The 12,309-nt window shown below is 49.5% G+C and overlaps 1 protein-coding gene across 1 annotated transcript in view; it reads left to right on the forward strand.

The window, feature by feature from the left end:
* ATG13 (autophagy related 13) overlaps positions 1-11,364 on the forward strand; it is a 38,552-nt gene extending 27,188 nt beyond the window's left edge. The window contains exons 9-17 of the mRNA XM_011963314.1: positions 904-1,002; positions 1,752-1,862; positions 2,284-2,420; positions 4,650-4,764; positions 5,355-5,432; positions 5,652-5,768; positions 6,265-6,393; positions 9,094-10,956; positions 11,063-11,364. Of these exons, the coding sequence (XP_011818704.1) occupies positions 904-1,002; positions 1,752-1,862; positions 2,284-2,420; positions 4,650-4,764; positions 5,355-5,432; positions 5,652-5,768; positions 6,265-6,393; positions 9,094-9,171 (864 nt within the window). The 3' untranslated portion in view covers positions 9,172-10,956; positions 11,063-11,364. The remainder of the gene's footprint in view (positions 1-903; positions 1,003-1,751; positions 1,863-2,283; positions 2,421-4,649; positions 4,765-5,354; positions 5,433-5,651; positions 5,769-6,264; positions 6,394-9,093; positions 10,957-11,062) is intronic.
* Positions 11,365-12,309: the final 945 nt, after the last annotated feature.

A 12,309-nucleotide genomic window follows, 5' to 3' on the forward strand; every position in this document is an offset into this window, starting at 1 on the left:
AAACTCCATCTCTACTAAAAATACAAAAAAAATTAGCCGGGCATGGTGGCAGGCGCCTGTAGTTGCAGCTACTCGGGAGGCTGAGGCAGGAGAATGGCATGAACCCAGGAGGCGGAGCTTGCAGTGAGCCGAGATCACGCCACTGCCCTCCAGCCTGGGCGACAGAGTGAGACTCTGTCTCAAAAAAATAAGGAACAGCAAGACCCAAAATAATCATCATGACCATAATCATTATGCCCCTAAGTAGCTTTGAAATCATGAGAGTTTTCGACGTGCCCCAGCTTTTTACTTCATCAGGTTCACCTACGCCACCAGGGACTGTAAGAACTGCATACACACACCCCTGCACACCCACTTGCCTTCCCTGGAATGACGTAGGAAAGCGTGCATCTGAGCTTCTTAAAGTTCCGGCCAACAAATGTCAGCTATTTGAAACTGTCCTGCAGATTCTGGGTTTCCTGAAAAAAGCTTTCAGTTGAACATTACAAGCCCCGCATCCTTATTCATCTTCAGCACACCTTGCATCTGCAGTCAGGCCCTTCTTTTGGAAGCTGCTATCTGACTTCCTCTCTTTTTTGAGTAGAGACAGACCAATAGTTGACTCAAGTTTCTCTGTTTTGCCAAGTGGTAGCCAGCTCACCTCAGCTTTGTTTTCTAGCTGCTCATCAGGGAGACAGGCATACATGGAATGCCCTGAAATAAACATCACTGTAGGGACCTTCCAAGTTGTCCCTTTGGAAAGACAGCCCCACGCCCTTGCCCTGCTTCACTCCTGACTCCAGTGTCGGTCCCAGCCTCTCTTACTACTGCCCCTTCCAGAGTTTCTTCACTTCTTTCTCAAGTCCCTTTTCTTTTCTTTTCTTTGTTTTTGTTTCTCTTGTCTCTGTGTGTGTCTGTGCACAGTGTGTGTTTACTGTCACAAAGGCACATTTTCAGACCCCTACTCCTGTGGTGACGGACACCCTGAGGGTCCCCATGGCAGGACTGGCCTTTTCCCATCAAGTGAGTCCATAATGGGAAGAAGGGTATATAATCAGATGGCATACTTTTATTTAAAAATTGTAAATAAATTACAGGGTGTAGTTATTTAAATGTCCCGAGTGTTCTTTGGGATTATTTTGAGGCTTGGTAATAGATTTAATAGGACACAGCTATGGCCCAGCAGCCCAAAATAGGGAATTTTTTCATCTGCCCCTCCTCCTACCATTGATGTGAAAAATACATGGAGTTATTTATATCAGATTTTTAAATAAACAACTCACAACTGGTATTCTGTCTTTTTTCAATATAAATAGCAACATTCCCATACCCAGGGGTGATGGAGGGTGTGATTAGAGAAGATGACTTTCTGTTTCAAAGGGGCCTCAGGACAAAGGAGAGAATAAAATGACTTTGGAGAACCTGATGATTTCGGCTGCCAGCTCTGCCCAGGCTTGTGCTCCACACATCTCCTGGGCTTAGCACTGAAACAGTTATCTCAGCCCCTGGGAAAACGGGGAGCAAGGAACTTATTTGAGGCCTTTGGGAGGCTGCACAGCTTGGAATCCCAGTCCCAGTACAAACAAGTCTGTGTTTTCTCCTCTGATAATGGCCTGATATGTCCCTAACCCTATCACGTCAGGACCCTGCACTGTGGGCATGTGGGCGGGAGCCATTCCTCATCTCTCTGCTGAGCCCTCTTGTTTGTCACGCTCTGGAATTGCCTATTTTTTCCTTGTCTTTCCTCTTCTCTTTGTTTTTCTCTTGCTTAGCTCTCAAGCTCTCGCCTTTCCTATCAGCCTGCTGCCCTGGGCGTTGGATCAGCTGACCTGGCTTATCCAGTAGTGTTTGCTGCTGGCTTAAATGCTACACACCCTCACCAGGTATCTTTAAAGATGGGGAGGACCATGGGTTTCCAATGCTGCCTCCCCTGCCCGGAGGCAGTTGAGGGCTCTCTCTAGGCAGAGGGATATGTTCTAAGTGCTATATTCTGAAGCAAAGCTCTTTTGTAACTTCAGAGACCTAAAGTGACTCTCTGAGAGGAAGGTGCCTGTTAGACTTCAGAAAGGAAAGAAGGCTTTTCCAGGATTTTTCCCCCTTTCCTTTTTCCTAGGTGTAGTCATTACCGTGCATTTCTTCCATTAACTGAGTTTCAGAGAGGATAAAGATCCAGGGATTACTGCCCACTTGGTGGCAGCGTTGGTGATGGAGAAGTCAAAAGCAGATACCATCGTGCTAGAATGTGAGGTTGCCCTCCTGCCTGGCATGCCAGGATTCACTGTCTCTTTCCATTTTCCCCCAAAGCTGATGGTTCCTGGGAAGGAAGGTGGGGTACCGCTTGCTTCCAACCAGCCTGTCCATGGTGCCCAGGCTGACCAGGAGAGACTGGCAACCTGCACCCCTTCTGACGGAACCCACTGTGCTGCCACACCCTCCAGTAGGTGAGTTCACATTTTGGCTCTGTCTCTGGTAAGACTGGCCAGGCGCCTGGGCTCCCTGACACACGTGCTTATTTAGTATCAGTAAAAAGTAACTTTCGGCACTGGCTGGGGCGTGGCATTTGAGCCCAAAGCATGGGCTCCTGGCTGGGAGTGGTGGCTCATACCTATAATCCTAGCACTTTGGGGGAGGCCGAGGTGGGAGGATTGCTTGAGGCCAGGATTTTGAGATTAACCTGGCCAGTATAGGGAGACTCTGTCTCTCAAAAAAATTTATTTTTCCTTTTTTTGTTGTTGTTTTGAGACAGAGTCTCATTCGGTTGCCTAGGCTGAAGTGCAGTGGTGCAATCATGGCTCACTGCACCCTCCACCTCCTGGGGTCAAGCGATTTTCCTGCCTCAGCCTCCTGAGTAGTTGGGATTACGGATGCGTGCCACCACACCTTGCTAATTTTTGTGTTTTTAATAGAGATGAGGTCTCGTCGTGTTACCTAGGCTGGTCTCGAACTCCTGGCTTCCAGTCATCCTCCCGCCTTGACTTCCCAAAGTGCGTGGATTACAGGCGTGAGCCACCACGCCCAGCCTCAAAAATATATTTTTTAAAAAGAAAGAGAAAAACAAAGTGTGGACTCCTTGAAGTTCCCTGATAAGAATCTGTTACATCTGCTGGGACGTCAGGAAGCTGGCCTGGAACTTCAGTACTAATAGGAAACAGCAGGAGCTCAGTTCCTGTCACCCTTATCCAGTAAAGGGGATGTCAGATGTTTTTCTCTTACCCCAAGATTTATATCCTTGGAGTCAGTCCTTAGTATTCCCCAAGGCCCAGAACAGGTTGTTGACCATAGCCCTGAAGTCTGGACCACAGTATGTCTGTGTTGTGGTTGGGATTGATCTCCTTTTTCTGCTGCGTTACAGCCTCGTGGAGAGCCTTTGGAACAACTATTTTCCTCATGTGAAAAAATGTAAAGCTTTGTGTGTTCTGATTACCGAAGTGATACATTCTATGGAACTCAAATCCTGAAGACATTAGATAGGAAGCGAACGTTCTTACGTTTCCACCCCGCAGAAGTTACCACTTTTGCCTGCTTTTTTTTAAAGACGAGAAACCTTCAGAAGGGTTAAGTGATTGACCTGAGCTCACTTAGCTCACAGGGCACGAGGGCAAGCAGATTCTCTGACTCCAGAGCCCCACCCGTTCTTTCCACGATGCTTTCACTCTCCCTGGGGAGCCATGGGCTGTTTTGACTTGCCCTACCCTCCCTTGATTTTGAAGTCCCCAGAGATAATGAGATTACTTTGCCCCCTCACATTCTAAATGAACTTTCTCATGATAGAAATTCCTGATTTTTTTTTTTCATTCCCACGGTAAAGTGGGAAGGAAGTCATTTAGGAAGTTTTTTTGTGTGTGTGCCATCCATCAGGAAAAATAATTTGTGTCATTTCTGTCTTCTCAAACTTCCGTCCTCTCCCTTTTCTCCCTCTGTTAGATGATTAAAGGCATTTTATACTCTAGTTTTCTGAGCCTTGACTCCTGGGACATGTCCAGGAGTAAAGACAAAGGCCCCTGTTGTGTGAGAATTCTTAAATGGAGGTCATGAGAGCTCAACATTTGCACAGTACAGGTCCTCCCTGTTGGCTGGAGCCCAGGGGCCACTTGACTGCACAATCCTCTGCCCACCTTGAACCCCTGTTTTTGGCCAGAGGACTTTTCCTAACCCTTGCTGCTTGCTGGTTTGGCAGCCTCAGCCATGGGCCCCCACTGCTGCTGCTTAGGGCCCCCTGTGCCGGACTCAGCTTCAGTCTGAAGGGCTGGGGAAGGAGGGAGTGGGAGCAGCCAAAGTAAATGTGTCATTCAAAGACCTTTAGTTGAGGGAGGGATGACTGGGGGCGAGGAGAGGGGAAGAAACATGGCAGGGAGCCCAGAGAACCTTAGCCCAGGCAATTTGTCAAGGGCGAAGAGAGCTCTGGCAAGCTAAGGAATCAAGTTTGGAACTAAAGAAGAAGAAAAGCTAGAACTTTTAGTAGTTCCAGGAAGTGCAGCCCTCTGCAATCAACTCAAAAGGCAGGGCAATAGTGGCATCAGCCAGACCACGTAATGCTATCTCCCCTTGATGGGCCAGTGGGGACCAACTCCTGCCCTAGGCCACAGCCCCACCAGATGGTGGATTTATAGAGAACTAAGTTGTCCTGCTGTGGTGTGAGAATGAGAACTAACTTAACCTTTCTTCTCCAGCGAGGATACTGACACTGTGTCAAACAGCAGCGAGGGACGGGCCTCCCCCCATGATGTCTTGGAGACCATCTTTGTCCGAAAAGTGGGGGCTTTTGTCAACAAACCCATTAATCAGGTGATTTTCCTGCCACTGCCACCTGTGAGAATGTCTGAGTTCTTAGAGTAAGGCCCCACAGGCAGTTTTCTTAACCTGAGATATTAATATCTCAAAACTGCATGTGTGTGTAAATTTTTCTGTGAAGAGGATTAATAACCTGTGCCACCCCTCCAGAATAAGTTAAGAACTATTGTTCTGTGACCTTTTAAAGGCCTCCTACAAGAAAGGGAGACTAGACCTAGTTACCATTTAGTACAAAAACACAACACTGCGTCATTGCCTCGGCCTTACTTGAATTGAACTAGGAGGCTCCTCCTCAGCGAGGCCAGTGAAGCACATTGTTACTGCATGACTGTGGGGCAGGCTTGCAACGCTGAATTCCCAGGGTCCTCAGGACCCCAACCCTTGTTTATGCTGTGGGTGTATGTGATGGGAGACAGGGAGGTGAGGGAGCTTGGGGAGCCTCTAACAAGGCAGGAGCCTGAGGGGCAACATGGTCAGCATAGGTGGGCGAACTTGCTGGACCTCTAGGCTTGTGGCAGCCTAGAAGGAAGCATGAACACTGCAGGAGGGGCAGGCATGAATGCTTTTCTCCTGTGTCTCTTCAGGTGACCCTGACGAGTTTGGATATACCCTTTGCCATGTTTGCTCCCAAGAATTTGGAACTGGAGGATACTGATCCGATGGTGAGCCCACCATTGACTACGAGTTCCCGGTAGATGGTGCGGTAGTCATTGTTCTTCCTGGGCCAGAGTCACACTAATCCCCCACAGACTGTAAACCATGGCCCCTCGGCTTATGGATTTGTAGCCAGCATTAAGTTCTTCCCAGAATTTTCAGATTGTTTACAGTAACTTGAATCTGGGTCACAGCATCAGCCCTAACCCTCCCTTGCTATGAAACAGGTGAATCCTCCAGATTCCCCACAGACTGAATCTCCTCTCCAGGGCAGCCTGCACTCAGATGGCTCCAGCGGGGGCAGCAGTGGCAATACCCATGATGACTTTGTTATGATAGACTTTGTAAGTTGCCATCACTTTCCTTGACCTTTGCTGTCCCGGGGAACTAGACCTAGAAGCAACTACTGTACTTGATCCAGATTTCCTTCATAGGGATCAGATGTGCTGGTATAGACAGAAGGGATGGACAGGTGGAGCCTGGTCTGGGGAGACATTTTGGAGGCCAATAAACAACAAGGCATTTTGTGTCATGCCTTGGTTAAAATTCATAATGAAATTCAGCTATAAATGGAGATTTTCCACTGATATCCACTTAGGTCCTATTCGTGCCTAGGCAAGGAGTTTGAAGAAAGGGGACATAAACTTAACTAGTGAAGAGGAATATTATTACCAGCATTAGAAGTAAACAGTCTGGAAGAGAAAAGTGTAAAGATTTCTCTCCCGAAGATAAGCCCAGAAGAACCTTTTCTTTGATCATTGCTAGAAGGAAAGACTTGTTCATAGCTTATCTCCTCTGTGGTTCAAGGCAAGCTAAACTGAGTCTGTCTTGTTTTTGAAGAAACCAGCTTTTTCTAAAGATGACATTCTTCCGATGGACCTGGGGACCTTCTATCGGGAGTTTCAGAACCCCCCCCAGCTGAGCAGCCTCTCCATAGATATTGGAGCACAGTCCATGGCTGAAGACTTGGTATGGAAAAGCCTTCCTCTACCACAGTGCATCCTTATTTGATGGTCATTCCTTTGCCACAGGCCTAGGAGGCCTACCACCTTGTCTTCCCTGTAGTAGAAAAGAGACATACTTAGACCATTATCTTTTGATTACACTTGAGATTTGCATTGTGCCCAGCAGTCATTATCTGGAATTTGCTTGAGCTTAGTTCCTCCTTTCTCTGCACATTCTCAGCATTACTTACATGCTCCTGTTGTTCTGTGCCTGATGTCTTCTCCTTGCAGATGCTACTAGGCCAAGTTGCTCTGACAGCCCTTGCATTAGCTATTTAGCTTTCCAGGCAGATGTCAGTGGTACTGGGCAGAGGAGATTGTGAGGTCCTGAGTGTCTGTGTTTTTGCCCTTTCCTCAGAGAGCTCACTCCGTCATCTAGCAGTTCTCACACTTGGCCAGATGTCCTGATACTGACCATAATGACCCCATCTCTGCTTCATGCATTTCCTCTTCCTGCCTCTGAGGGGCAGAAGAGTGCCCTGCACAAGCCACAAACTTTGGGTGCCCCATGCCAGGAGATGTCCCTCTTTGAGGTGGAATGAACACCTCCTAAATAGATGCTAAGATCCTATGGTAGCTGCCCTGGATTTGCTTTAAGGAGAAAAGCATGCCCAGTAATAACAATACAGTAATAGCCAGGTGCGGTGGCTTATGCCCGTAATCCCAGCGCTTTGGGAGGCCAAGGCAGGCAGATCACAAGGTCAGGAGTTTGAGACCAGCCTGGTCAACATGGTGAAACCCCGTCTCGACTAACAATACAAAAATTAGCCAGGCATGGCGGCAGGCGCCTGTAATCCCAGCCACTCAGGAGGTAGAGGCAGGAGAATCGCTTGAACTCGGGAGGTGGGGGTTGCAGTGAGCCAAGATTGCACCACTGCACTCCAACCCAGGTGACAGAGTGAGACTCCATCTCAAAAAAAATGAATAAATACAGTAATAATTATTATTACCAAGGCTTTTGGGGCCAGGCACGGTGGCTTATGCCTGTAATCTCAGCACTTTGGGAGGCTGAAGCAACTGAGGCCTTCACTTGAACTCAGGAGTTTAAGACCAGCCTGAGCAACGTGGTAAAACCCTGTCTCTGCAAAAAGTACAAAAAATTAGCTGGGCGTGGTGGCACGCATCTATAGTCCCAGCTGCCCCGGGAGGTGGAGGCAGGTGAGCTGGGGAGGTCAATGCTGAAGTGAGCCATGTTTGTGCCACTGCCTCTAGCCTGGGTGACAGAGTGAGACTCTGTCTCAAAAAAATCAAAATCAAAATCAAAATCAAGGCTTTTTGAGTGCCAGGCATTTTTCTTAGTGTTTTACATGAATCTTCAACAGTCATAAGAGGTAAATTTTCTCATCCCAGTTTACAGATGAGAAAACCAACAATGATTAGCTTGCTCATGGTCACACAGACCCAGGCAAAACAAAGCTTTGTTTGATCTTAGAGGATCTGGCTCCTCAATTTAGCCTTTTAACCACCAAACTCCCCGCTATCATGACATGCACTTGGAAGAAAGTGTGGCTCCAGTTCTCTCAACTGATGCCATAGCCATAGCCAGTTCTGAGGCCTCCCTCTCCTTTCAGGAAGCTGCACCCAAACCACCCTCAGCTCTTGGTGTGTTCAGGCCACATTATAAGCTCCGAGGCAAGAGAGTCCCCAGACTCCCTTGTGGTCATGTTTAAACCCCTACTGTTAGGAAATTGTGATGGTGAAACTCTGCAGATGTAGCTTCTGTTCATTTAGTCATCAGTAGAGACACATTTTTATTAATAGTTGATACTCTAGGACAGTTAAACTTTTCACAGTTCTGTTTTCCTCTGCTGCTCTCTTTACATTCTCTCTCAACCTCCTCTAACTCACCCCTTCCTCAGCCGGTGTAAAGATAACAGATTCTGGCCAGGTACAGTGACTCATGCCTGTAATCCCAGCACTTTGGGAGGTCGAGGCGGGTGGATCACAACATCAGTTCAAGACCCGCCTGGCCAACATGGTGAAACCCCGTCTCTACTAAAAATACAAAAAATAAGCTGGGCGTGGTGGCGGGCGCCTGTAATCCTAGCTACTCGGGAGACTGAGGCAGAGAACTGCTTGAACTCAGGAGGCAGAGGTTGCAGTGAGCTGAGATGGCACCACTGCACTCCAGCCTGGGTGACAGAGCAAGACTGTGTCACAAAAAAAAAAAAAAATACAGATTCCTAGGCCTTACCACAGACCTGCTGCTGTGTCAGAATCTCGGGAGTATAGCGGGGCCACCTGGTTTGTGTTCCCTCGGGGTCCTGATGCCCAGCAAAGGGTGCGAAGAAATCTTTTGTAAACTCTGTTTAATTTGTAGAGCTGTACACTTGGTGTTTTATGCTAGTGTCAGTCAGATCTGTGCCAGGGATATTTCATGTTTAATTTCTGGATCATCTCGCTCTTGTCCTTTTCTCTTTCATTAAGTGTGCAACCCACTTGGACTCCCAAGGCCGTTCCATTAACCCTCCAGCCCCCGCAAAGCCGTGATACATATACCCTTCCCCACCCTGTGCCTACGCAGCTGCCCTGCGTTCTCCCACCTGCTCAGCCCAGCTAGGGCTGAACTTTGTCTTGCTTGCTTCCTCCCCTTTTGGGGACTGGGCTAGCTGCTTCTTCAAGGCCCTGCCTGAATAAATGGCTCTTCCTTCTCTTTCCGGTACAGGACTCATTACCAGAGAAGCTGGCTGTGCATGAGAAGAATGTCCGCGAGTTTGATGCCTTTGTGGAAACCCTGCAGTAAAAGTATCCTCAAGTCCCAGCAGCACCCCCTTTTTGTGGCCCCAGAGGACAGGCAGCCTCCCATGCATTAGCTGCTCCCACCGCTCATCCTGCTCTGAGCCAGGTGGAAGGGAGGCTGGCTTCTCTCATGGGGACCCAGAAGTCCCTACTCTTAGACCTCCTGGAGACTCCGTGGTGGTAGTCAAGCCCAGTGCCCAGTTGGAGAAGACTCACATTCTAGCCTTGGAGATGGGAAGACCCTTCCTACGAAAAAGCCCTCAGCAGGGCCATCTGTGTGCCCCGCCCATCACCAACTGCTTCCCAAGGATGTCATCCTGTTCCTGCTGCTGCCGGCCTCCTGCCTGGGCCTGCCTTGCAGCTGGCCCCTTCCCTGCCTGCTGTTACCATCCACTATTTGACATTCCAGCTGGTGGCCAAGAGATTGGTGTAGAGGCAGAAAGAGGAAGGAGACAGTGCAGGAGGAAGAAGGAAGGAGTCCTTTGGCTCTCTTCATTGTCCTCTTTACTTCCTTCTCTCTTCTTCCCCTCTTCCTCCCTCTTTCCCCAATGCCTGTACTTCTGGCAATATGACAGGCCTGCCTGCCCAAGATGAGAACTCCAAAACCAGCCACTCCCACCCCTGAAGGTTGGGAGGGTCTGAGCAGCCCTGGTGGCTGCCCGTGCTCAGGTCCTCAGCTCCATGGGAGGTAAAAATGGAACCCTGAATCTCTAGGATTTTGTCACTTGGAGTCACAGCAAAGTTCTCTTCCTCTTTTTCCCCCGTTGCTGCTCCTTGGTTATAGAACACGATAAATATTTATTACTTTCAGAGAAATCAGATATTTTATAGAGAAAATATGTTTGAGGTGAGTTGTTTTTCACTTGGAGAAGGTGGAGGGCTCTTCCTGGGATGGAGACCTCCTCTTCTGGAGGTTCTTGAGAATCCGGGCTGCTGCTGCGAGGATCTTCCTTCCCACCATACAGACAGCGAGATCCAAGAAGAGGGCTGGCCAGGGGCAAAGTCACCTCCCAGTGTGGCTGCACTGGAACTGACTACAGGCTTTACCTTGGACAGCTGCGTATTCCTGGTGAGAGCCTTACATCTCCCACAGCTTCTGCAGAGTGACCGACTCCATTCTGGCAGCCCAGGAAGTCCTGGGTGCTAAATGTGATGGCCACATGTGGTGGTTAGGGGATGTTGTGTGTGTTCCCCCGACTGCTGGAGTACTTGTTCCTGATCCCTGGGGCTGTCCTGTGGAGCTTTTCCTTCTCCTGCCTGGGCCTAGCTACACCTCTCTCTAACCCAGGGTCTGTACAGTGCCCTGGGATTTACCAACTGGATTGGCTCCTGGTTCAGAAACCAAAGCTGGGCATGTGATTGACTTAACCCTTCAGGTATTGTTACTTGAGTAAGTCCAGTGTCTAGCCTCACCCACCTACCATCTGTCCTTTCCCAGCCTCGCTGGTAGTCCTGGCCAGGGAGATACAGGCTTACTCCATTCCTCCTGGCCCACCTGGGGCACTCACTGGCAGCAGCTGTGCTTCAGTGGCGCAGGTGGCTCTCAACTGCTTGTTAGTAAACTGCATGTGACACTGTTCTCACCTACAAGGCTGACCTCTGAGGACTGGAGCAGGCTCTGGAGGGGACCCAAGCTCTGCATGCTGCTGCTGCCACAGAGAACTGTTCTCAGCAGCAGCAGCAGCCAACTGGCCCTCCTGTCTTTGGCCCAGAGCACACGCGTGGCTTGCTGAACCCAGGCCCAGGTGTATCACCAAGGCCTCAGCTTTGAGAAGGGGGAAGCTCCCTGGTAAGTTATTAATGCCCCCATATTTTAGCCACTGCTGTCTTTCCAAGGCCTTGCATGGAAAGGCCTACTAGCCATTGTCCCAGGGAGCAATCTTTGGCCTCTGCAGGTGGCAGCAGCCTTTCACCAATGCTCCATCTGTGAAGAGTCTCAGCCATAACTTTGGGCTGAGCCTGGGAGAAGTAAAGCAACTGTTAAGGCCTGCCCTTGCCCCTCAGCCCTACCATAAATGGAATAAGCCCTAGACTGACTCCTGCAGCACCCCCCGGAAAGGCTGGGACCAGCTGTCTGTCTCCAGGTGGCAGAGTCCCTCCTCCTCCAACTTTTCCAACCTACTTTGTTTGGAAATACTGAGCTACACTTCACAATGTATTCAAGAGATTTCCAATAAATTTTTTTCTGTACTTTACAGCCTCCTGTCCTGCAGGTTGTCTGAAGACCTCGTAACCCCTTCCTCCCCACCCCTGCCCCAGTGCAGGTCTGGGAAAAGGGCGAGTGGTGCATTGGAAAGTGCAGAAAGACCTCAGTGTCTGGGCAAGCCCGTTTTGAGTCGGGTGTGGCCACTTAGCGGCTGTATACCCTGGAAACGGGTCAGGAAACTTCTTAGAATTTCTCTTTCCCTGGTCCCCTGTCAGGGGCTTGTATTTGAATATTCAGTTAGAGAATGCATTTAAAATACACCCATAGTAAAATCTCCATAAAATGTAGGCCACTGTCAAAAGCTCTTTATTGCTCTTACGTAACAGAACTCGCCCTGCAGGAAAAACAACAGTGGGAGGCAGGGAGTGCAGGGCTTCTCAGGCCATCCGGGGATTTGTGGCTGAGCAAGCAGAAGAGAAGTAGCAGGAATTTAAAGGTCCATGCAAGTTTGTTAGCTGCCTTGATCTGACTGGCAGTCCATGAGAAGCCAGGAAGAGTAGAAGAGCCCCGGGGAAATATGTCCTGTCTGGCTCCTGGGGGTGGGGCTGCAGGCCTCTCAACCCGGCCAGGGCCAGCCCCGCCTCCTAATTCTAGTTTGTGCCCATAGTTGGGGGAGGGAGCTGATTAGTGGAGCCAAGGTCCCAGAGGTAGAGATGGTTCTAGAGGCAAAAGAGAACTGACAAGAACTGGACAGCTGCTGTCTGGGTTGCTGCCCACCTGCCTTCAGGCTGAAGCCAGGCCCAGGATTTAAAAGGGCTGGTTAGGCCAGGCGCGGTGGCTCAAGCCTGTAATCCCAGCACTTTGGGAGGCCGAGATGGGCGGATCACGAGGTCAGGAGATCGAGACCATCCTGGTGAACACGGTGAAACCCCGTCTCTACTAAAAAATACAAAAAAACTAGCCGGGCGAGGTGGCGGGCGCCTATAGTCCCAGCTA

This window comes from Colobus angolensis, unplaced genomic scaffold (assembly GCF_000951035.1).
Source record: "Colobus angolensis palliatus isolate OR3802 unplaced genomic scaffold, Cang.pa_1.0 Scaffold61, whole genome shotgun sequence".
NCBI classification, from domain to species: domain Eukaryota; kingdom Metazoa; phylum Chordata; class Mammalia; order Primates; family Cercopithecidae; genus Colobus; species Colobus angolensis.